Below are 21,957 nucleotides of genomic sequence, written 5' to 3' on the forward strand. Positions count from 1 at the left end.
CCCTCTTCCCAGTGAGCGTTTCCCTGTTCCTTACTCTCCTGCAGTATCACCTTGGTGTATGATATTTTGAAGAACTCCTTTGACAGTAGCCTTGCTCCGCTCTGTTCAGGAGTGAGTTTTAGTAGTGGTTTCCCATTGTTACTTTCTGTGGCAGCTCTGATTTGGTGAGCGACGCTTCGTAAACGTGTCCTCATCGTTACAGCCACCACCGGCAGACTGTCACTGGCATACCTAGCAGCAACAAGTTTCTCAGTGTCTCCTTCCACTACAAGTCCTGGTAGCTGTTTGCACTGGAGTGACCAAAGGAGTTTCCATTTGGACGATTATGTACTTATTGTGGATTTCCTACTTCCATGATGTAACCTGTAGTTGGCTGGAACCGCACCCAGCAGCATTATATTGCTATCCTGTTCTCTGGATCTTTCAGAGATAAATTTGGGAGATAATTTTGGGAACTTGCATTCTTAATAGCCTAAGTCTCTACCATAATCTGTATGAATAGGAAGCATGTGTTTATAAAGAAGTTAATGCAAAGGAAAGATTGAAGTCCTCCCAAAATGCACAGCCAAATCACTCCACAGTTCACTCCTACCGTTAGAACATTAAAGTGGTTTCTGCAACCCTGGGACTTAGTGGTGCTGTAGTTGTATTGTCACTCTCAACATACCTGATGCCAAAATCGCTGGGCACTGGTTTGGCTGGGCATCTGTGGTGCTGTTTTTGTGCCCTGCTGTGGGCTCGCTTCCCTGCCAGCTTATCTTCTCTCCCCGACCTGGCTGTTGCCACGTGCGTATTGTCTTCCAGCAGTGGGAAAAGCACCTGGCTTTTATCCTCTGTTGGAGATGCTCCTAATGCCCTAGGAAGGTGCCAGAGCAGAGTTTCTACCCGTGCAGGTGTGCTGGGTTGACCCTGGCTGGACGCCAGGTGCCCACCAAAGCCGCTCGGTCACTGCCCTCCTCAGCTGCACAGGGGGGAGGAAATATAACGAAAGGCTCATGGGCTGAGATAAGGACAGGGAGAGATCTCTCACCAATTACTGCCACTGGCAAAACAGACTCGACTTGGGGAAAAATTAATTTAATTTATTACCAATCAAATCAGAGTAGGTAAGATTTAGTTTTATTTCTCATTAGAACACCTTCCCCCCACCCCTCCCTTCTTCCCAGGCTTGACTTCACCCCTGATTTCTCTACCTCCTTCCCTCCAGCAGCACAGGGGGACGGGGAATGGGGGTTGCGGTCAGTTCATCACACGCTGTCTCTGCCGCTCCTTCCTCCTCAGGGGAGGACTCCTCGCACTCTTCTGCTCCAGCGTGGGGTCCCTCCCACGGCAGACAGTCCTCCACGAACTTCTCCAGCGTGAGTCCTTCCCGCGGGCTGAAGTTCTTCACGAACTGCTCCAGCGTGGGTCCCTTCCCCGGGGTGCAGTCCTTCAGGAACAGACTGCTCCAGCCTGCGGCCCCCGTGGGGTCACGAGTCCTGCCAGCAAACCTGCTCTGGCGTGGGCTCCTCTCTCCATGGGTCCACAGGTCCTGCCAGGAGCCTGCTCCAGCGCAGGCTTCCCATGGGGTCACAGCCTCCTTTGGGCATCCACCTGCCCTGACGTGGGGTCCTCCATGGGCTGCAGGTGGATCTGTGCTCCACCGTGGACCTCCATGGGCTGCAGGGGGACAGCCTGCTTCACCATGGTCTTCACCACGGGCTGCAGGGGAATCCCTGCTCCAGCACCTGGAGCACCTCCTTCCCTTCCCTCTTCCCTGACCTTGGTGTCTGCAGGGTTGATCTTCTCACATATTCTCACTCCTCTCTCCAGCTACAATTCTGCAGGTCTTTTTCCCCCTTCATAAATATGTTATCCCAGAGGTGCTACCACTGTTGCTGATGGGCTCGGCCTTGGCCAGCGGCAGGTCCGTCCTGGAGCCAGCTGGCATTGGCTCTATCGGACATAGGGGAAGCTTCCAGCAGCTTCTCACAGAAGCCACCCCTGTAGCCCCCCTGCTACCAACACCTTGCCCCGCAAACCCAATGCAGCAGGGTCCTGGGATCCCAGGCAAGGCTTAGCCGAGGCTAAAGTGCCATAGACTGGGGAGGTCAGAGGGTGGGAAGGGAACCCCTGTTCCCTGTAAATTCTGTCACGGGATGAAATATTTTGGGTATACGGCCCAGCCTCCTAGTTAGATTACTTGTTAATGAGGCAGGAGATGCTTCTGCCTGTGGTACTCAGTCAAGCTTCACTTACCCTTGTGTTAAAGATTTCATAGTATTGTAGTACTAGGGGTATCGTTGTTGGGTTTTGGTTGGTTTTTTTTTTTTTAATCGGTTATTTGTAGCCTTTCTTTTTTTATCCCTTAAAGGAGAAAATAGCACTTTTGGGGGGTAATTTGATAACTCTGGAAATACTCCAAACATCTGTAATTTTAATATAAATACTGTTATTGACAGGACTAAAGCTTACCATACTGATGTGGTTAGCTCCGTGAAGGAGTATGGGGTCAGGTTTGTGTCTCTTTTTAGGGTGGTTAGAAGTTTTCTGTATCCTTTCATGGCTGACAGACTTTCTTGGGGAATGATTGTCTGAGGCCCAACAGAAGTTTTTCCACAGTTGGGCGTTTATAAGAATTCCCCTTCTCCTTCTACTCCTCTCATTCATCATACAGGTTTCCTGATGTATAAGCAACTTCAGTTTCGTGCTACAGCCTCCCCCTTTGACAGTGTCTCTCTGCAGCTTGACTGCGTATTTCCTTACACCGGTGAGAACATAATAATCTTTGAGGTTTCTTATCTCTCATATGAATTTAGCTGAACTCGGTCGATGTGCTCAAAGGTTGCGTGAATACACAGATGCATTTTCCTTCCCCTCAAACCAAGCATTAACATGTAACCTTTGCTTCGACAGGAAGGCGGACTAAAAAGGCAGCAGCTAATTATTATCAGCAGTAGATCAGTGAGCTGCAACTTGCTTTAACAAAAATAAATATTTTCTCTTCAGCTGCAGCCCCTCCCCAGTCAGCAGTCAGCATTGCCAGATATGAAGAACTTGTTTAGATTACTAAAAAAAGAAAGGATTAAGGAGCGATTTGATCACATAGCCACATATTTGTAAGAAAGGCCTTGCTCTAGGATCATCTGATTAACAGTTTGTCTCTTGGGTAAACTGGCAAGTCTGATGAAAATGTATCATTCCTGTCAAAATAATGTTGTTTATATGCATTTTGCAAAAAATCCCTCCTCCCTGCTCCAAAGTCGTCGTTTGTTTTTTTTTTTATTTGAATCCATTTATAACTCATTCATAACTGTTGACAGTGGAGCATCTACGGAATACAAAGTAATCAGCAACAGCAATGTTTGCTGAGCAACTTCCAGCAAACTGCCTTGCGGTGGGGTGATAAGCAGGAGATGGGAGTGTCCGCAGTAGGTTATTGTGGAATGTTTTCATCATACATTTCAGCCAGGAAATAAAAATCAACACCTTTAGTCTGATTGGTTTGGGGGTTTTGTTTGGTTGGTTTCCTTGGGGGTTTTTTTAGCTTACTTAAACCAAGATGAGCGTAATCTGTCCTAGGGTATTTTTTCAGATAGTAAAATGGCTGTTAAATTGAGTTCCTCAGGAAAGCTAATAAAAATGGCTAAACTGGCACTCTGTCAAAAGCATTATTGGCTCGTTTTGAAATGATCAAAGTAGCATCACAGTGCCTTTAAAAAACAAGCAGTGACAAGAATATCTCATTCTCAAAGGTCCATGAATTGATTCTGGAACTCCAGAAGAGTGTGCTTTGATAATATTGGTTATAACTGGTTAGAATATTTATTCATAAGTTTTTTAAAATGTCTTTGACGTGTTCAGTGTTTGCTCTTTCACCTTTTGTTGTCACCGGTATGCGCTTAGAATATGCTCTATCCTACTTACATGTTGCTACTAGTTTATGTTGCTAGATATTTCTAATATGCCTTCTCTCTCATTTAAGATCTTATAATAAAAAAGATGTAACACGAGTTTGTTTCCTGAAGAAAATGTGACACTTTCTAATACCTTTTCGCTGATTTGTATTGGATTCCCCACTTTCTCACCCATGTAGCAACTGCTAATGTGGTAAGCTGCGTATGTACTAAATGCCTTTCATTTAATAATCGCTAGTTAAATATATTAGAAGTAGGTCAAGAGCTGAGATTTTAGCAGATGTGCAAACACGTCTTACTGTCAAATGTTCTTGACTCAAAAAGCTTATAATTGACAAGCAGAGGGTGAGGTAAAGAAATGCATTTGTATCTTTTTCGCTTTCCGATGGGAGAAAGATGGTACAGAGATGTCAAGTCACTCACAACCACACAGTCCTTTCCTTTGTTGGAAACGGAATTTGGATCTACTTTTTCTTAAACAGAGACTCTTCTCGTTGTCTGGTTTATTTTAAATAAGATTTGTATTGCTGTACTTGAACGTGCAATAGCAATGCTTATAAGGTTCATTGCCTTCCTGACATTCACTGTTCTGCACGTTCATAATTCTCCTTTCCCATGCCTTTTTGCTCCTTGGGTTCATGCTGACAGACCACATGCAGCAGTGCCGGCTGCACAGTTTAAGCCTTTCCCTCCTGGACACTGCCCAGCTGGTGTGTGTGCTGCCTGAGCGCTCGTGGATAGCCCTCCCTCAGCGTCATGCCGAAGAAAGTCCTCTCTTGCTTTCTTACTGCGTTGCTGCCAAGGGGAGAAGGTTGCTCCCTACGTCCTCTTTCTCTGTAAAAATTTGCTGCTACAATGGCATTATCAGCAAATTTGTAGACAATTGCTTTAGCTATAGTTTGACGTTTCTGTTACATGGATTAACATCGTTTGCCATATGAAGATGCTACTCGAATTCATTCTTAAAGTGAGCTAGTATGCGTAAGACTGCTACTACGCTGTTTATTTTCCCTCTTGTGCAGTGGAAGTGGCCCAAGAGGTGCTGCCAAGTAGAGAGGTATTTATTTTACATCTGTAGGATTGGTTTTCCCCCATCAACCTGCCTTGCTGCATTCTGTCTTGTGTTCTCATTGCAACTTACTTCCTTCTGCTCTTTCTTGAAGGGAAAATTACATGGTTTCATGAAGCCCTTAGGGTGGGTATGGCCTTACGCTTCATGCCTACTTTGCTCCACAGAAGTATTAGAGTATTTTTTGTGACCAAGGTTTTTGTCTGTCAGGCTGTAATTTATATAATTTTAATCTGGTAGATTAAAAGTCAGTAAAATATTTTTCTGGCTAAAGAGGATTTAAGTCACCTTTTGGTGGTGCCTTGACAAGGCAGCATTCCATACAGCGAAGTTTTGCCTCCTAAGTGTGTTGGTCCGGACGGTTATAGCGCATCATGCACGCACACGTGTGATTATAGCCAAAGAAAAGGTACAAACGGAGGAAGTGGTGCATTCCATTTTGTCACACGTGGCTGTTTTATCATGTGACTTAATGAAATGATTTTTTACAAATGGCTTACCAACTTTACAAATATTTTTACAACACAAGAAAGTTTTTCAAGTACTTTATTTCTGGATCACTGTGGTTTCTGATTGTTTTGCACGCTTTGACCGGCAATTAAAATCTAGTTAAAAGACTTGAGATCTTCACGTTCTGTCTTGCACTGTAGCTTTACTGTCTTCAGGTGAACATACTTGTTTGTAGATAAAGATTTTACTGAGGTAGAAGTGCTGGGAAAATTTGGTCACCTCATATAATGTGCTAGAGCGATTGTTCTTGGTGTTTCAGGGAGGATAACGAAACTTGAGTGTACTTCATTTTTCAAATCAGACACTTTCTCACTTTCAGACAAGCACTCGCTGGCAAGAGGGTGCTGAGCAAACGCACAGCACGGTAGTCGAGAAAGGTATTTGTAGTCTTAGCTGAATTTTTAAAAATTATTTTGTGACAGAGGTGTCTCCAATTCTATATTTTCAGTCCCAAAGGCAATCATTCTTCCTGCTGTCATGAAGAATCTTCCTCTGTGCAGCACAATAGGGATAACAAAACTCATTTCAGTCTCAATTTAATTCCAAGGTGGAACTTGAAATGAGGTGGTAATGAACTTGAACTCACGGTTTTGATTATCTCCTGCATTCTTATAAAAGCGCTCAGACACAGCACAGGCATTTTCCAGACATGGTTCTGTTTGGAGAGTGTTTGTCTCTTCAGCAGATTAAAAACTGAAATTTTCTGCTTTGCTCGCTGTTACAGTTAATGTAGTAAGAACATTTGGAATTCAGCTCTTGGGTTTGAATCGGATATACCTGAATACATATCCAAAAGAAGAAAAGATAATTGTCATGACTACTGTGATGTGATAATTCTAGGAAATAATGAGTTAGTAAGACAAAGAGACTGATCCTCTCAAACGGAGAACGATCAAACCAATTAAAACCATGTGGAAAGCAAAACTCACAAACGTGTTTCACAGCCCCAGCTGTGCAGGCCAGTGGGTACTGTGGTGTTAACAGCCACCATCTCCCTCAAATTCTTTGGATTTGGACATGTGTGTCTTTTCTAAAATACTGGTTTGTGCCACGTACGTTTAATACACTCATTGACAACCAGCCTTTACCTGAAATAAAACTGGCATAGCTCCAGCAAAGTCAAAGGAACTGCAGCAACAAACACTGGCTAGAAATTTGCTGTCAGAGGTCTCCGGTGGGCCCTGTCTCGTCCCCCGCTCCAAGCAGCCACGCCAGCCGTATCACAAGCATGGAAGGGAATGCAGATCTTTATGATGCTGTGATCGGTCCTTTCTGGCCAGCCTGTTCTCCACTAACAGTCCATGCAATTAGGTAAATTGAAAGGCATCCTCCCTCCATGGATTTGGCTTTTCTGGGCACAGATGAGGTGACAGACCTTCCCAAATGTGGCTTTCTGTAGTGTGGACTTCACTGATCTCTACAATAATATATAACCAGATGGAATAACAAGCCTACACTAGGCTAGCGGAAGTCAAAAGACCTTTTCCTAGACAGGACCAACACCTGCTATTACGGTAGGCTGCTTTATGCAAATGCTACCATTTTGTTATTACTGCATTACAAAATGTATTAAGCGTCCAATTTCCTTTGTAAATGAAGCAATGTATTACCTCAAGAGCTGCTTTTGAAGCTATCTGCAACTTAAAACACAGATGTTAAAACTAATGGAACTAAATGAACCCCCTCTGAATTGTAATCCTTGAATAGAGAAGTGTTTTTAGTAGGGTTTTTTTAATTATAAAGTTTATTAACTGAAATACATATTACAATGGAGAGGAAAAAGTCAAATGATCTTTTATGGCAAAAATAGAAACTTTAAACTTGCTATCCATACTTGATTGGGTATGAAATGCCAAAAGAGAAATAAAAAGACATTTAATCTTGTTGCAAAGCTTAATGTTCTGTACCGCATTGTAACGTAGCCCAAACCAGACAATTGCTGGCTCGTAAATCTTTTTTTTTCTTTTATTCACATTACGGAGAAAGATCAAGACTGTCCTTATGTAGACAAGTGAGCTTGAAAGTTTATGTTGTTAGCCATGATGTTCGACCGTATTAATGCTGCTGGAAAGAAAATCCAAGGTTTGTGTGGTTCATTTTTTAAGTGATGCAGTGGTAGCGCAGATATGGGCAGGAGATCATAAAGCTTTGTAAAGATGGGGGGGGAAAACCATTGGGCAATTAACCACTGGAGAATTTTTTTCCAGAGCCCGGTGAATTCAGTGCGACGCTCAGAATCAAGCTGTTTCTGTCATAAAACTTGAGATACCTATTGTATGAACGTCTAGGTTAAGAATTCCTGTTCCCAGCACACACCGTGGAGGATGGTTAACTACCTGATTTAGGGGCTCGGAATCCCTCCTGTGGATGTTCTGTAGACATACGGGAAGCCTGGGCTGTTAAATTTGGCACCTAACGACTTGCCACTCCAGGTTAGGGGGTATACGACGTGTTGCCTTCTGAAGGATTTGGATCAGATCTTGGAAGTGTATTTTCTAGTTATCCTAGGAAACAGCTGAAGGTAAAATAAAGGTGGGAGGGCATGGAGGAGATTTTGCTGGCATCAGCACACTCCCTGTTGTGTTTTAAACATAAATTTGTCACTGGACACAGATTTATTTGTTTATTATTGTGGGGTCAGGGAAGCCAGAAGTTATTTGGGAAAAAAAAAAAAAAGTAAAAAGTTAAAAGTTCACTGTTAAATTGCTGTTTAACCTTCAGCTGCTACAATATTTGGGCTGCTTCCTTTGTTTGTCTGTTTAGTTGGTATGATAAAATAATTACTGCATGCTTTGATATTTCGGGGGTAAAGGTCCACTTTTGTTAGTTTCTTTGTTTATATGGAAAGCAGTAGCCCTTAACCAATGTACTTAAAGTGTCATTATCCTAAATTGCTGGGGGGGTTTATGTATAAACTTTTTAATTTGATAGCTCTTCTGGACACAAAGTTACTTTAGCTTACATAATTTTGGGAACACTATGAATTCTGAAAATATTTAGCCATTTGAAATAGATGTGCAGAAGTTGTTTTTTTTCAAAACCTGTTTCAGTGTCTCAGTAAATGTTGTTATAATTTTTCTACCATTGTGATTTGATGTATTTATTTTTGAAAAAGAACTTACTTATAGCTAGTATTCCTTAGTAAAAATATGCAGCTAATCATTTGAATGAATGGGAGGAAGAGGAAGCTTTCTAAATAAAGTATCTCCTCGTTAGGGGAGTAAAAGTTTGGTAGATAACTCCTTCCTTGCCCTCAGGTTGTCTGTTACTTCTTCAGGCGTTAATTATTCTGAACTTCAGAGAACATTATTGGGCCAACGTAAAACTGTCATTTTTCCATGGAAATTTCCGTTAGCTGTGAGTAATTCCAGCTTAGGATGGATCATTGTGTTTTAAATTTTCCACAGTGTTCTATATGTATTTCATTACTATGTACCCTATCTGGGAAAATGTAATTTATTATTTCACGCACCAAATATTCTGTCTGCACGGATGTACATACTCATCTGACAAGCGCGATTGCTGGCCCGCACTCACGTACCTGTAGCTTTGTTTGAATCCCATATTGCCATCCTTAAGTATTCATGCAAAGAGCAAAACTGAACAAAACCAGTTTAGAGCATTTCTGCTACTTGTTTGCTTTAACCATGTCGTAAGAGAGTAGGAAGGATATTGTTAACCTAGTGGTACATAAACAGTGCACAAGCCAACTCTGCTCCCTGTGCATATTGATGAGATAACAAGAGATGTTTGCGGCTTGGCAGTATAATTTTTAAAAACTACTTTTGCTGTTTAATTGCAGCTATTGTGTTTTATTGATTTTTATTTAAGCTGTCAGTAGCAGTGCACTAACAGCACGTTACAGAATTTATTTTTAACTAACACAGAATTAAATACTAATAGAACGAGACAAGCATGATTCCAGCATCTTTTCCATGTGTTGGCTGAGCTCTGGTGAGATGATGTGAAGCTGATTTAGTTTTTTGTAAAGGTTAATTGAGAGTAAAACTGTGAGAATGGTTGAGATCTTTTGAAAAAGAACATTGCATACCTGTCCATATATATTTGTGTTCATGGCAGAGGGTAGTCTAAGCAGTTTAAAAATCTAGGTCTTTGCTCTGTTCTTACCAGTGCAGTAGATGTATGCTAAAAAGGGAAATTGTTGAGTTACTGGAAGCCTGCAAGTGCTGTCCCAACAGCCACAGAAACACAGCAGTAACCAAAAGACGAGGAGCGCAGCAGCCCGCTCAGACTAGAGTCGGTGGCTGCACTTTTTCATTAGTTCCTTGGCCAGGAGCGAGTGCTAGAGCGGGCTGTGAATGCTGACACGTCTCACCGGGCCCGGAAAGGCCGTATCATTCCCAGTGAGGTTAATGTGGGATACGTTACAAGATAATTGCAGGTCATTAGCATTTATTGGAAATTAAAAGGGAAGCAAACTTCCTTAAGGCCTGCCATTGTAATGGGCATTTGGGAAAATGAAGTCATTCTAATTAACAACGTATGTGCTTTTTCGCTGCACTGTAGATTTTTCTGTTTGAGCACCTGGCCTCTGGCTCACAGTCACTCAAGCCAAACACTTTAGGCAGGTGAATAAATGTTACTGTTTTTCTTAGTGATTAAAGAAAAACATGACTAGAAACATGAGCAATACCAGGATTAACGTCTCTCAGACTTGACTGGGTTGAGAACTGCATTCTTACAGAGAGTGTAAAATAGGAGGTGCTGAAATTGCCCCCAGCACAATCTCATTCAGTGCTGTCTTCTAGGGACACTGAAGTTATTTCAAGAAACAGGGGTTTTCTGGAAAATTGGTGCAGTGTTTCTCTAAAGTGGGAGCACCATGAGATGATGTCTTACTGAAACGTTTCTTAAACCGTTTTCCTTCCAGCATGCAAAATAACCAACATATATAATAGAGTAGAAAAACACACTGTGAACAGAGATAACTCTCCACCATCTCAGTGAGGGAAGATTTATACCCTCCTGCTACCTTCCGTGTCCTATCCGGGGGAAGAAAGGAAGGAAACACTCAAACATTGCTGCTGGCTTGCTGCTTCTTCAGAAGAAAATAATCATAGATGACAGGTGGATAAGTTTTCCGCAAAATCTTGGATGTTTCCAATTTTTCATTACATGTTTTGGAATTTTCATAGTAAAACACCCTCTTTTCCCCAGTTATAAGCATTTTAAAAATACTATACATTCTGCTTACTTGTAAGTGATGACAATTACCACCATTAGTGGAAAGCCCCACTGCTGTACTGCTTTGCACTTCCACATGCAGCTTGCTGCGGACGTGCTTGGGGACATTCATTCTTTACATATCTCTGCCCCAGCGACTCCAAAGTTGCAAGAATTGGGAGATTTCTGTAGCTTTTTGCAAGCTGCAGTTCCCAAGGCATTGCAGCAATAACTCTGGTGAGAGAGTTTCCTCACTATTGGTGGCGTATTTGAGAGAACAGAGTCTGCGAAACAGGAAAAAACTGATTTAAAAAAATAGTATGTATCTGATAGCTCAGTCCAGGTCAAGAAGTAAATTGCATTGTTTTCATCTGTCAGTGACTTAACCTCATCATGAACTGATACTGCTAGTGCAGTGAACTCTTCTTTTTCTGTTTGGGGAGTCCCAAACATAATTCATAGAGCATATCCCGAGAGCTGCATCTTTGATCTTTGGCAAACTGTGGATTACTGTGACTGCACTGAGCCAAACCATGTCCTTGATGTCTTCGTAACAGTAAGGACAACGTAGCATTGTTACAGAGAGGAAGATATTTGCCCCTGTGTTATAATTTGTGTGTTTACTCCTTGCTGCTAGCAAAGGCTTAGGGATGCAGGAGGTAAATACACTGCTTACCGAATCTTTAATCTATAGTGATCTCAAATCTTCAAAAGGTCATTTTTTCTGGAAATTGTAGGAGCAAAATTGTATGGGTTTTCATCTCTTCGCTCTCCCCATCAGTGCAGTGCTATTTTTGCTTAAAAAGTGATGGTCTATGCTAATATTCACTTTCTGAAATATGATGAAGGGAGCTGGAAGAGTATGTCTGAAACTTACTGAGAAACCTGCAGAGTAGTGACAAAGAGAAAAAGCTTGTAAAATATACAAATATATTGTTCCAAAGATTTCAGCTTCAGTCTTCCTCCTTGGTACTTGGGGAAGAAAAGTACTTCCTTCTGAGAACAGGCTCCAGAAAACTTTGACCGTCTTCTAAATAGATGCTAAACCAAAACAAATAAAGAGAGAACAGTCACGTCCACTCTCCTAATTTCCCATAGAAAGGGTTTGTTCTTCAAAATCTCTGCATACTACCTATTAGCAGAAAGGACAACAAATGCTTTCAAGGCACTTCATGAGAATTTCAGCCCAGCCCTGTCATTTGCTCTGAAGGAAGTGGATGGAAAACGTAGTGCATTTGGGGTTCAAATAAGGTGTTGCTTGCATTTTATAAAACTCTCTCAGTTATGACTGAAATCAACCTGCTAAAGGAAAGAGAAGGTGGTTTATCGATAGGACTGGTGGGGTGCAATCTCCAGATTGCTACAGTCTGCCTCCCAGCCTATGCGTTTTTGGGTAGGTCATTTTGGTTAACCACCTACCTGGCCTAAGTAGGGGAGCTTCCTTTGCTGCATTCAGTGCTCCTGGTACCAGCACTTGTGTACCAGCAAAAGTCAGGTTTAGGTGCGTTTTTCGTGATCAGGGAATCTACATGTGCACTAACTCCCCTTGTATAAATACACCCACGTACTGTGTGTGGTACTGGGGCTCAAAGAATGGCTGGGATAAGAGCAGATCAGATTTCAACCTGTTAATGTGTTTTAAAAACAACAGTATCAGTATGTGGGTTGAAAGTAATGAATGAACTGGCATTATTTACTTGAAATGGAAGAGTAGTTTTCAGATCTTTCCTGTGATTTATTTTATGACTCACAGACTGGTTAATCCCATGAAGAGATTATGTGAATTGGTGTCATTAATCAGAAGCAGTCACATTTCTCCTTTTGTATGTCGCAAACTGAAGTTGCAGGTATAAAATACTAAGTTACAATATTCAAATTTATACTTATTGCTGTTCAACACCCTCCTCACTTAAAATGACCCGTATTACAAATGCAACATAGATTGTGATCCTCTGTTTATACCAACAGTTCTCTGACCTTAATTTTGTCATCCTACCGGCAGATTTGAATGTCTAGAAATTAATGTCAGATTTTAAGCATCATTCTTCATGCATGACTGTTTAGTTGTACAGCAAGCCTTTTCTGCCTCTTAAATCAGCTTTGCCACTTGTCCTCACCATGGGAGAAAAAAAAGGCTAAAAAAATCTTTGCCAAAAGAAAAGGGATGATTCATGAAGATTTTTCATGGTCAACAGAAAGTATTTAAAACCTGATTAGACATACGAAAGAGAGAATTTATCAAGGGTTTATGTTTCACTGTGCTGTGTGAGCTAAATGTATAATCACATCCTCGGTAAAAATCCCTTGCTGTGACAGAAACAGAGTGGAAATAAGCGTGACTCACTAGCCAATCGTACTGGTCCCATCACCTTACGGAAGGGAAATGTCCTGTATGTTCACAACTTACTTGAAGGATGTAGTCGTCATCGTTTCACACATGCTCAGATCACTAAGAAACCTGAGATTTGGCGTATGGGTTGGCTGGGGGTGCTTGTTTGGTTGTTTTCCTGCACAAAGGCATAGGGCACGTTTGCTTTAATGTTGGTTGCACATTGGATAGAATTTCAAACTTTGCAAGAGAAGTTTGTCAGGGAAGATTTTGCAATTTTGTCCTGAGCATTTCCCACGTATGTAATCCTAATACTTTATAGAAGAGTGTCTGGGAAAATTATTAGAACCATATTTTTTGATAAAAAGAGAAACCATTGTAGAATTGATGTGGAATACTGCACAGCAGTATTGGTGAATACTAGAGTGAAACAGCAAATCCTTTGCTTGGAGTATAATGGAGGTGAAAATCATGCTTCAGAAACCACTCAGCTGTCTTGACAGGTGAAGAAGAATCTCTCCTGCAGACCCGTCACTTTTCAGGTCTGAAGCTAATCTCTCACACAGTTACCAGAATGACTTTCCACGACTTGAAGCCTCTGCCCATACTTGTCAATTAAAAACCACTGGGGAGTGTTTCTGGGACATGATCTCAGTGATTTTATACAGTGAAATTATTTAATGTTTCCTGGCACAGTTTTGGCTGATTTTAGCACTGTCCTCAGTGGTTCCTGGGCAGTTTGGGAGTTGGCAGAACCAAGGGACTGTTCGCATGTGACGGCCTCTGGTGGGCGATCGCTTTTGGCAGATAAGGGGACACAGGCACATAACTTGAATTGGGTTTTGCTGTTCAGCTGCAGCAGCGGGGAACTGCTGAGGGTGGGTTTAAGCTGCTAATGTAGGTGTCTTAAAAGCAGCAGTGAGGAAAATGGGTTGTGATTCTAATGGGAATGTTTTGTTTATAATATTTTCACTGTATGAATTTTGTCAATGTTACTATTTTACCACATAGTTACTCCTTAATGTCGGGGGGGGGGGATGGGGACGGGACACGACACACACATTGTTGCAGGTGTTCTGTATCACAAAGGAAAATATTCATTCTTCTGCAATCAGTAGAGATTTCTGAAGTGCTAGGATTACCACTGATGGAGATGTATGTTATCAAATAGCATATCTTTTGTGCATATTAGATATAAAGCATGAAGCTGCGCTTTCATCTATTCTTCAGAGTTAATGGTATGTTAAAAGTAAACAAGGACAAACAGTAGGGGTTTTGTTCTTTGGTGAGCCAACAATTTTGGGACGGAACAAACCAAACTGGAAATTTTTCTGGTTTTCAGATCTGTCTGAAATGCTGTCTAAACAAACCAAAAATGCTTAACCTATACTTCAGCATTTTCTCTTTGACTTTCTCTAATGTAGGACAATTTTGAAACAAAAATTGCATTCATAAACAAGAATTCAAAATATTTCTCTTAGACCTTCCCCCTTCTTGGGCTGAAATGGTCAGGTATGGTCTGATGTCATGAATAGGTCTCTGTTAACCTGTACTACATTTTCAGGAAATTTATTATATGCCAAACAGTAATCGAGCTCTAGCTATATTCTCTAATTTTGGTAAATAACAAAATACCCAACTTGGGAACTATAGTTGTTGCTGTTAAACTGTAATTGTGAACAAACAAACGGTGCTCTGATGTTTCGTCATTGCACACTAGTAAACAATAGAGGAGCATGTGCTTTTGCCCTCTTTTTTTTTTTTTTCTTTCCCTAAGTATAGGTATTTTCCTAAATTTTACCTCAGAATTAACTTAATGTCTTCCTCTTAATCGAGAGGGGGACATACGATCAGTTAATAAATAGTGAAGTCCTGGTTCAATCTGTAAGACTCCACATCCTTCAGGAAGGATGCTGCAGAGCAGGATTGCAGGGAGGTGTTTCCGTAGCCCAAAGCAGGAGTGAGTTGTGCCTTATGGCCTGCAGATGCGGGGTGTGCCTCTCTTTCACTTGCCCTGGGAAGTTCAAAAACAGCTAAGCTGATAAAACTTGGTGGGAAATTTGGACATTTATAATGAGTTTGACTTTAATGAGAACACGTACACAGCAGAGGGAAAGAGAGCAACTGTGCAAATTGAATTTTGACTTCACCACTCCTTCCAAAGAATCCATGTCTGTCAATGTGATCCCATAAACCAGTAGGGTTTTCCAGGATGTGGTTGTGTGCACGGAAACCAAGTGTCTCCTTGCCTCTTATTAAGTACTACTGCAAGACAGTGTGTTGATTCGTCTGTTGCTCTTTACTGAACGATTATGGCCTGCCCATAATGGTGTTTAAAATCTGTACCGTGGCCTTAGCTGAGCCTCCAGCACCCTGCTGTTTCTAGCCAGCTCCTCAAAATGGAGTCTCTTTGTCTGGACAGACTGAGAACCCATAGTAGCAGCACTATAGTTTTGAGCGCAAAAAACTGAATTACTTTATATTAACTGTTTTTCAAGATCTAGGTGTTATGTCATCAGGACTATGTCATGAATCTGCTGCTTCGTCAAACTCGGTGGACAAGCCTCATGTTATTTGGTGTGCTCTCCTTTTTATTTCCTAAATAATGGCATTAGAAAAGTAATGTGTTATAACCAAAAAAGGGAGAGAAGAAGGGAGCAGTGAAATAGAGGATGCTGGCAGAAAGCAAAAAGAATAGGGAAAAAAGTTGCAGTACAAAAGGTAAAACAAAAAGAGGTAAAACAAAAATTGTCATACAAAAGTGTGACAACTTGATAAACATGTTAGATTGTTTGTATTGGTGGTGTACATTTAAATAGCAGCTGTCTCCAAATCTCTGACTGAATTCATCGGTATTGGTAGATCTGAGACTGCTCATCAATTTCCGTAATGGCAGTTGTTTGTTTTAAACCAGAGCAGAGATTATAGGATCACAGAAGCAGCAAAAATAGATTTCTAGCATCTTTTACTTTATTTAATACCATCTAGATCTGAGGAAAAATATGTAAGTTATTGGCAACAATATGCATCAGAAAAATAATTATTGTAAAGATTGTTGATACAGAAAATGTCTCTGATGGTTCCCTTCCTGTATCTTCCATTTTGAAACAATGCAGAAACATTTTTTGTTTTTCACAGATCGGTGGTTATATTGTATCAGCTTTATCTTTCAACATAAAGGGTTGTTGCCCAATATTCCTTTTTATGTTTTATCTGAGTTCTGCTCTGATTCAGCAATCCTCCAGGACTAGGCTGAGATCTATTTATTTCCTTCTGAATCCCATTTTATTCTTCTAGATGTTATAGTGCAGCATCTTCGTAACGGCCAGGAGATGTTCACAAGGATCCCATCTTTCCCCTTTGAAAAAGTCAAGGCTGTCTTCTAGAGCTGTAGTGCTGCGCGTTGAAACAGTTGATTTTTCTCGGACGCATTTCAGTGAATCGCAGTAACATGTATAATGTAGAAATTAAGCTGCTTTCACTCCAAAAACTTGTTTTTTTCTTTTTAAAAGGCAAGCAGACAGTATTCTGTTTAAAAATCTTTGAGAGGACTGAAAACACCATTTAGAGAAGCTGTTTCTTAAAAGTTCTGGATTGTGATAGTCTTAAATAAAAAGAACAGGCAAGTAAGCAAAATTGTGTAAGATCGAGAACTGTTAGCAATCCCTTCTATTTGAAGAAACGTCCGTGCCGCTGTTGTTGGATGGGATTAAAGAGAAGCATCTCACTTTTGCCATTTTTCTGTGTCAGCGCTGGAGTTTGACAAGAAAAACCCAGCAGGCCCGGAAACTGCTTGCTTGAGTCTGTCTGCCAAAAAGGAAAATTCCCTCGAAGTACGCGTGCTATTAGACATGAATTCAGACTGAAGTCACTGCTAGCACACAGGACCCTTGTGTTGATAGAAAGATGCCTATCTATTCTACCTGAAGCACTGCTTTAGGACAAATTAGCGTTTCCAGTATCATTAATAACCGGAGCTGTAAAAGTTCTAACAAGAGAAGCATGTATCCCAAAGTGTTAAAATGCATCTCCTCCAAAAACCTTGCACAGGGATGTTAGTGGGAGTGATAATCCAAAGCCAGCATGTGCCCTCCTATGTGTGCTTGACTTTATAAGGACTCTTGAGAGGCTTCTTTTTTCCTCACACCATTTTCACTGTCTCTGCTCCACTGCCTAGAGGTTCAAACAATTTATCATCTGAATTTAAAAACAACAGAAAATACCTGCTGTTTTGCCTTTGTCTCATTTGATAGGCAGGCAGCATTATCCCAATAGGAGTTTAAGATGATAAAACACCAAGTGAGATCGAAGACAGACTGAAATGGTTGTATCGTCATTAAACTTACAGCACCCTTGGCTGTTACGATGTATTTGTGCTGTGTTGTAAGCCTCAAACGAACAATTTGAAAGTAAATGAATAAAAATAGTACTATAGGTTAGAGAGGTGTTCATGACCCCAGATGTTATGGATTTAGAAGCTTTCACTATTCCTCTTAAAATTGTGTGTGTGTGTGGAATAAAAACTTGCTGGATATTTTGGAGTCGTCTTCCTTCCCTTTGGTGTGAATTCAGAGCTGTTAGAGTATGGTTTGTGATGGAGAGAACGTGCAAAACTATGGCTATACCCTCACACCATAACAGGGTCAGATATCACTCTGTTCTGGTTGCGCCGAGTGTCAGTCAGAAGCCCAATAAATCCGGCTGACACGGCACCAGCTGGATTCACGCTGTTTGCAGTAAAACTTCTACAGGTTTTGATGAGCCAGGGGGAAGCAGTGTTGTCATGCTGCTGACAGCTGAGTGTGGGGCCTCGCTTTGTTTAACTAGATACATTAGTCACTGCGGAGAACACTTTAAGATGTGTTAGAAGACATTGTCACTGCAGTGCATTGAAAAGTATTAGCAGAGCTTAGGAAGGCATCTGACCGTGATCAAATATTCCTCTTAAATTAAAAGCATGTTTAGGTATTCTGGCTTAGCCTGTTCTTAGGTAGCTAATAATGGAGTTGGATCTTCTTGCTCTATTTTGAGGATGTCTTATTGAATCATGCATGGAATGATGTGACTAATTTGTGGAACAGAAGTCCCTGTGCATCAGCTGTTCACTGTGGTTTTCCTGGGGGGAAGATAGGGCTTTTTATATTGAAAGACACTGATCATTCTTTTCTGCATATCAAAGAACAAATGTACTGTAGGCTTTTCTATTGAAAAAAATAATAGAACAAATGGCTTTTATCTGTATTGCCATCATTACATCTGCATAAATCTCACCAATGCTAATGGGACTTGTAGCAACACAGATAAAAGACAGTCACACTATCAAGGAGACATGGAGCAAAACAGAACAAGGCACACCACAGGAGTAGGGGGGTTCAGCCCTGTAGGGGCACCCCACAAGCGTGTAACTCGGCCTGCTTAGGATCAACTATTGGCATGCAAAGCTAAGGCTCTCCAGAATGAAGTGCCTAACAGTGGCTAAATGCAGTGGCTGTGCAAGCTTACTGAACGCTGAACTTCGTTGCTGCCTAGATGGATCTTTTCAGAGAAAAGAGAGTTTGGTCTCTGCATCTGCTCTGCCGTAGGCGTGCATATGAAGTCTGTGATGGAAGACGCCCAGAAGGGCAGCACAAAAGCACCTGGACTCTGTGAGGGGGAGGGGGGGGCAATAGATGGGACTATGAGGGCTGAGCTACAGCTCTCAATTGTGGGCCTAATGGGGGTAAGCTGAAACCAGCAGACTCACCTTGAAGAGTAGAAAAGGGGTGAGGGGACAGTGCAAAAGGGTCAAAGAGGCAGACTTGGGGGATCCTGTAGAGATTAAGAAAGGAAAAGGAAAACCAGCAAGCAGCATGTTTTTAAAAGTATGTAGAAATACATGATAAAGGAGAAAATTAACAAAGAGCATTTAATCCTCACAACCAATCGCAAATGGTAACGTTATCACTGCGAGAAGAAGAGGAAGTAAGTTCTGGGAGTGGACCCTATGACAAAGGTGTCAACTGGAGTGGTCTGATACAGAACATGGAATTATTTATTTCCGTGTAAGCCACGGTGTTGACAAAGTCAGCATAGCATACAGTTAGCTTCGTTCTTTGGCAGTTTCTGAGAGAGTTTTGTCTAAAATACTGTTTGAGTTCTGTCCAAGTTCTGTCCACGGACACTTGAAAACTGTAGACCAAAAGCAGCAGGCACGCTGACACCAGTAGTTGCTTTGACCTAGATTCAAATATTAGGGTTTTTATTTTTTATCTTTTGTTTCACTATTTAAAATAGTATGGGTTGTCCTCTTTATTAGTGTAACATGCAGGTTGAATGTTCAAACCAAAGAAAGAAATTACGAACTTATTATGGAAGGCTTCTTTAAAAGGAAAATTGTGCAAGGAATGATTTTGATCAGCCCCTTTCCTAGGATCCTACCTGTAAATGCAGTTCTTGCTGCTGTCTTCGATGTACCCGTCTCATTTTACCTGGGGCTGTGTGATACTACCTTTACTGTCCTACAGCCTCTTTATGGTCTGCCAGCATTTTCTTTCTAGAGAAAACAGCATACTTGGAACATGTGCTTCTGAAAAAGCACTGTGTTGTAATCTGATATATTTGGATATTCTTAAGTCCACAGAGAAAAATGGCAAGTTATCTTTTCATCCCAGAATATTCATAGTAAATAGAAAAATAAAAATCTCAGTCCTTACTGCTCAAAGGAAGTCCATAAACAGGACTCCTGCGTGTATGAAATAGAGTTAAGTTCAGAGGAACTGAAGAGGTCTGGTTGAAGTATGCATAATTGTACTTGTAGAGAAGCTACCAAGACTACAACAGAAAAGATTGGCAGTGATGTGAAAGTATCCCTGCTGCTCTGGTAGGAAGGTGACCGCGCAACTTACGGTGATTCAGTAGAACTGTGCTGTAAGCAGATTAGTTCCTAGCTGAGTTGACTGAACAAGGTACAAGATAATTTTCCTACAGGAATGTAGGTGTAAGCCTTTAAATAAAAAGAACTGCTGTTGACTTAAAAACTGAGTCACCAGCACTGATGAACTTTTGAAGAAGTCAATTTACCATCCTTTAAAACTATTTTAGAATAGTCGTTAATTCTTTCAAAAACGAGCATGTGCCCTTTCTATTTCTGCCTATATATTTCCTAATAGATAGCGAAGCAGGACTGAAAAAGCTGTGAACACCATGGAGACACTATTTTGTCAGTGTTGCATTGTGACATATTCGTGACCTTTTTTTCTTTGCTTCCTTAACTATTTTTTTAACTTCCTTATTTCATTTCTGTTCGGTGTGTGTGTTCATTTTAGTAATAGTCTAGTTCATGTCATAAGTTACTTAATGTTAACTTGTGAATACTACTCCGAGGCACCTAGCAGGCTTAATAACATATTAGCCACCTAGTCATCGTGCTTCCCAGGTCAGCTGTAGAACACAATAAATATATTGGAAGTACTTAGCATAAATCTATTTCATCAAAATGGCTGTATAGTTTCTCTTTGTCAAAATACCTACATGTTGGCTTTCTTTGCTGTTTAAATGCTGTTCTATTTGTTCCTAACTTCCCCTGTTTAACAGCAGACAAACCCAGGGAGCACTGAATGAATCGGATGATCCTGAAACAGGCTGTCTAACTGATAACAAGCCAACTTCTCGACACTTCTATCCTGTCGCCTTGCTGCTTGTCAGCTCACACTTGCTGGTTGTGTGGCTTATTTTAAGTCTTGCTTTGCTATTAGCCAAATATCAATAAACTGCACTTGTGTTCCTTTATTTTCTACAAACGGCAACAAACTAACTTTAGAAAAAGGAATTATGCTGTAATATTTCTACAATCTCAGACCCCAAGGATTGGTCTTTAAAATACAGATGTCTGAAATGTACTGGTTTTGTTATTTTTTTTCTGAACTCCTAGGAAGTATACTATGCATTGAGTGAATTGATTTGCTCTTTCTGTTCATGGTAAAGCTTTCCCACTGTAATTAGCTCAAAGAAAGCCCACTTACAATGCTGTCACTGTATACAAGATGTGGAATCCTGAATGCTTGAACCCCTCTTTCCAGAGTAATTAGTCTGACAAAAAAAAAAAATGAAAAATGAATTTGCACAGCACAAACTAACCCCTAGACAAATATTACAGGGCGGTGGTTTGTGAGACTTAACTTTCATTGTGTTATTTTCATTGTTATTAGCTGATGGGATCTTTTTTGTTTAACAAATGATTATTACTTTGCTACAACTAACCCTTTTCTGTCAAGTAACTAAATGGAATAGAGTAAGTTCTGTTTTGTAATGAAATTAACCTGTTTGTAATTGTTGCTTTAGTTGCTTTTGCTTTCCAGACACTTTTATATTCTTTTTAACAAAGTCCTGTTTATGTCTTGATGCACCACTTTGGCATTTGTGACTTTTGTACTGTATGTGAACAAACATCCTTCCTTTATAAAGCAGAGAGTTGGATTGGGCTGTTTGAAAAGCCATTCTCTTTTTTTTTTTTTTTCTGATTTTCATTGCAAAGCTGAACATATGGAAAATGAGGCAGAGATGAAACTTTCCTTCACAAATCTCTAGGGCCAGACTTAATAAAATGCCTTATTCCTAGAATACGCATTTTTAGGGCAACGTGTACTCTCACACATATAGTAAACAATTTGAAAAAAGTATGAGAAGGTTTAAAAAGCAAATATATTTCTGGAATTAGAACAAAATGTATCATTAAAGTATTTAATTTTTTTTTTTTACTAAACTTCAAACCTCAAGGGCAAATATATTAGGGGGAAAAAAATCTTATCACCCATTTCTGAGGGCAATAACTGTACTGGGCCTGGCCTTGGATTTAATTTTGTAAGATGTATCATCACTTGTGGAAAACAAAAATGTAGAGTTGAATCTTTGTTATTTTTACTTCAACTGTTGCTGAAACTCTGCAATGAACAAATAAAGCATATTTATTTATTCTGTGTTTCATGAAGTTG

At 40.7% G+C, this 21,957-nt stretch overlaps 1 protein-coding gene across 5 annotated transcripts in view; it reads left to right on the forward strand.

Moving 5' to 3' along the window:
- The window catches only part of INPP4B (inositol polyphosphate-4-phosphatase type II B), a 296,620-nt gene that overhangs the window by 263,989 nt on the left and 10,674 nt on the right, over positions 1-21,957 (forward strand). Inside the window, exon 26 of one of the 5 annotated variants that reach the window (XM_087736749.1) lies at positions 20,561-21,832. The exons of the other annotated variants lie outside the window; for them this stretch is intronic. Within the exon in view, the coding sequence (XP_087592875.1) occupies positions 20,561-20,735 (175 nt within the window). The 3' untranslated portion in view covers positions 20,736-21,832. Of the gene's footprint in view, positions 1-20,560; positions 21,833-21,957 lie in introns of those variants that run through there. 5 annotated transcript variants of the gene reach the window in all.

Source organism: Nipponia nippon, unplaced genomic scaffold (genome assembly GCF_047370975.1).
Source record: "Nipponia nippon isolate SJK-2023a ecotype South Korea unplaced genomic scaffold, ASM4737097v1 scaffold_6, whole genome shotgun sequence".
NCBI classification, from domain to species: Eukaryota; Metazoa; Chordata; class Aves; order Pelecaniformes; family Threskiornithidae; genus Nipponia; species Nipponia nippon.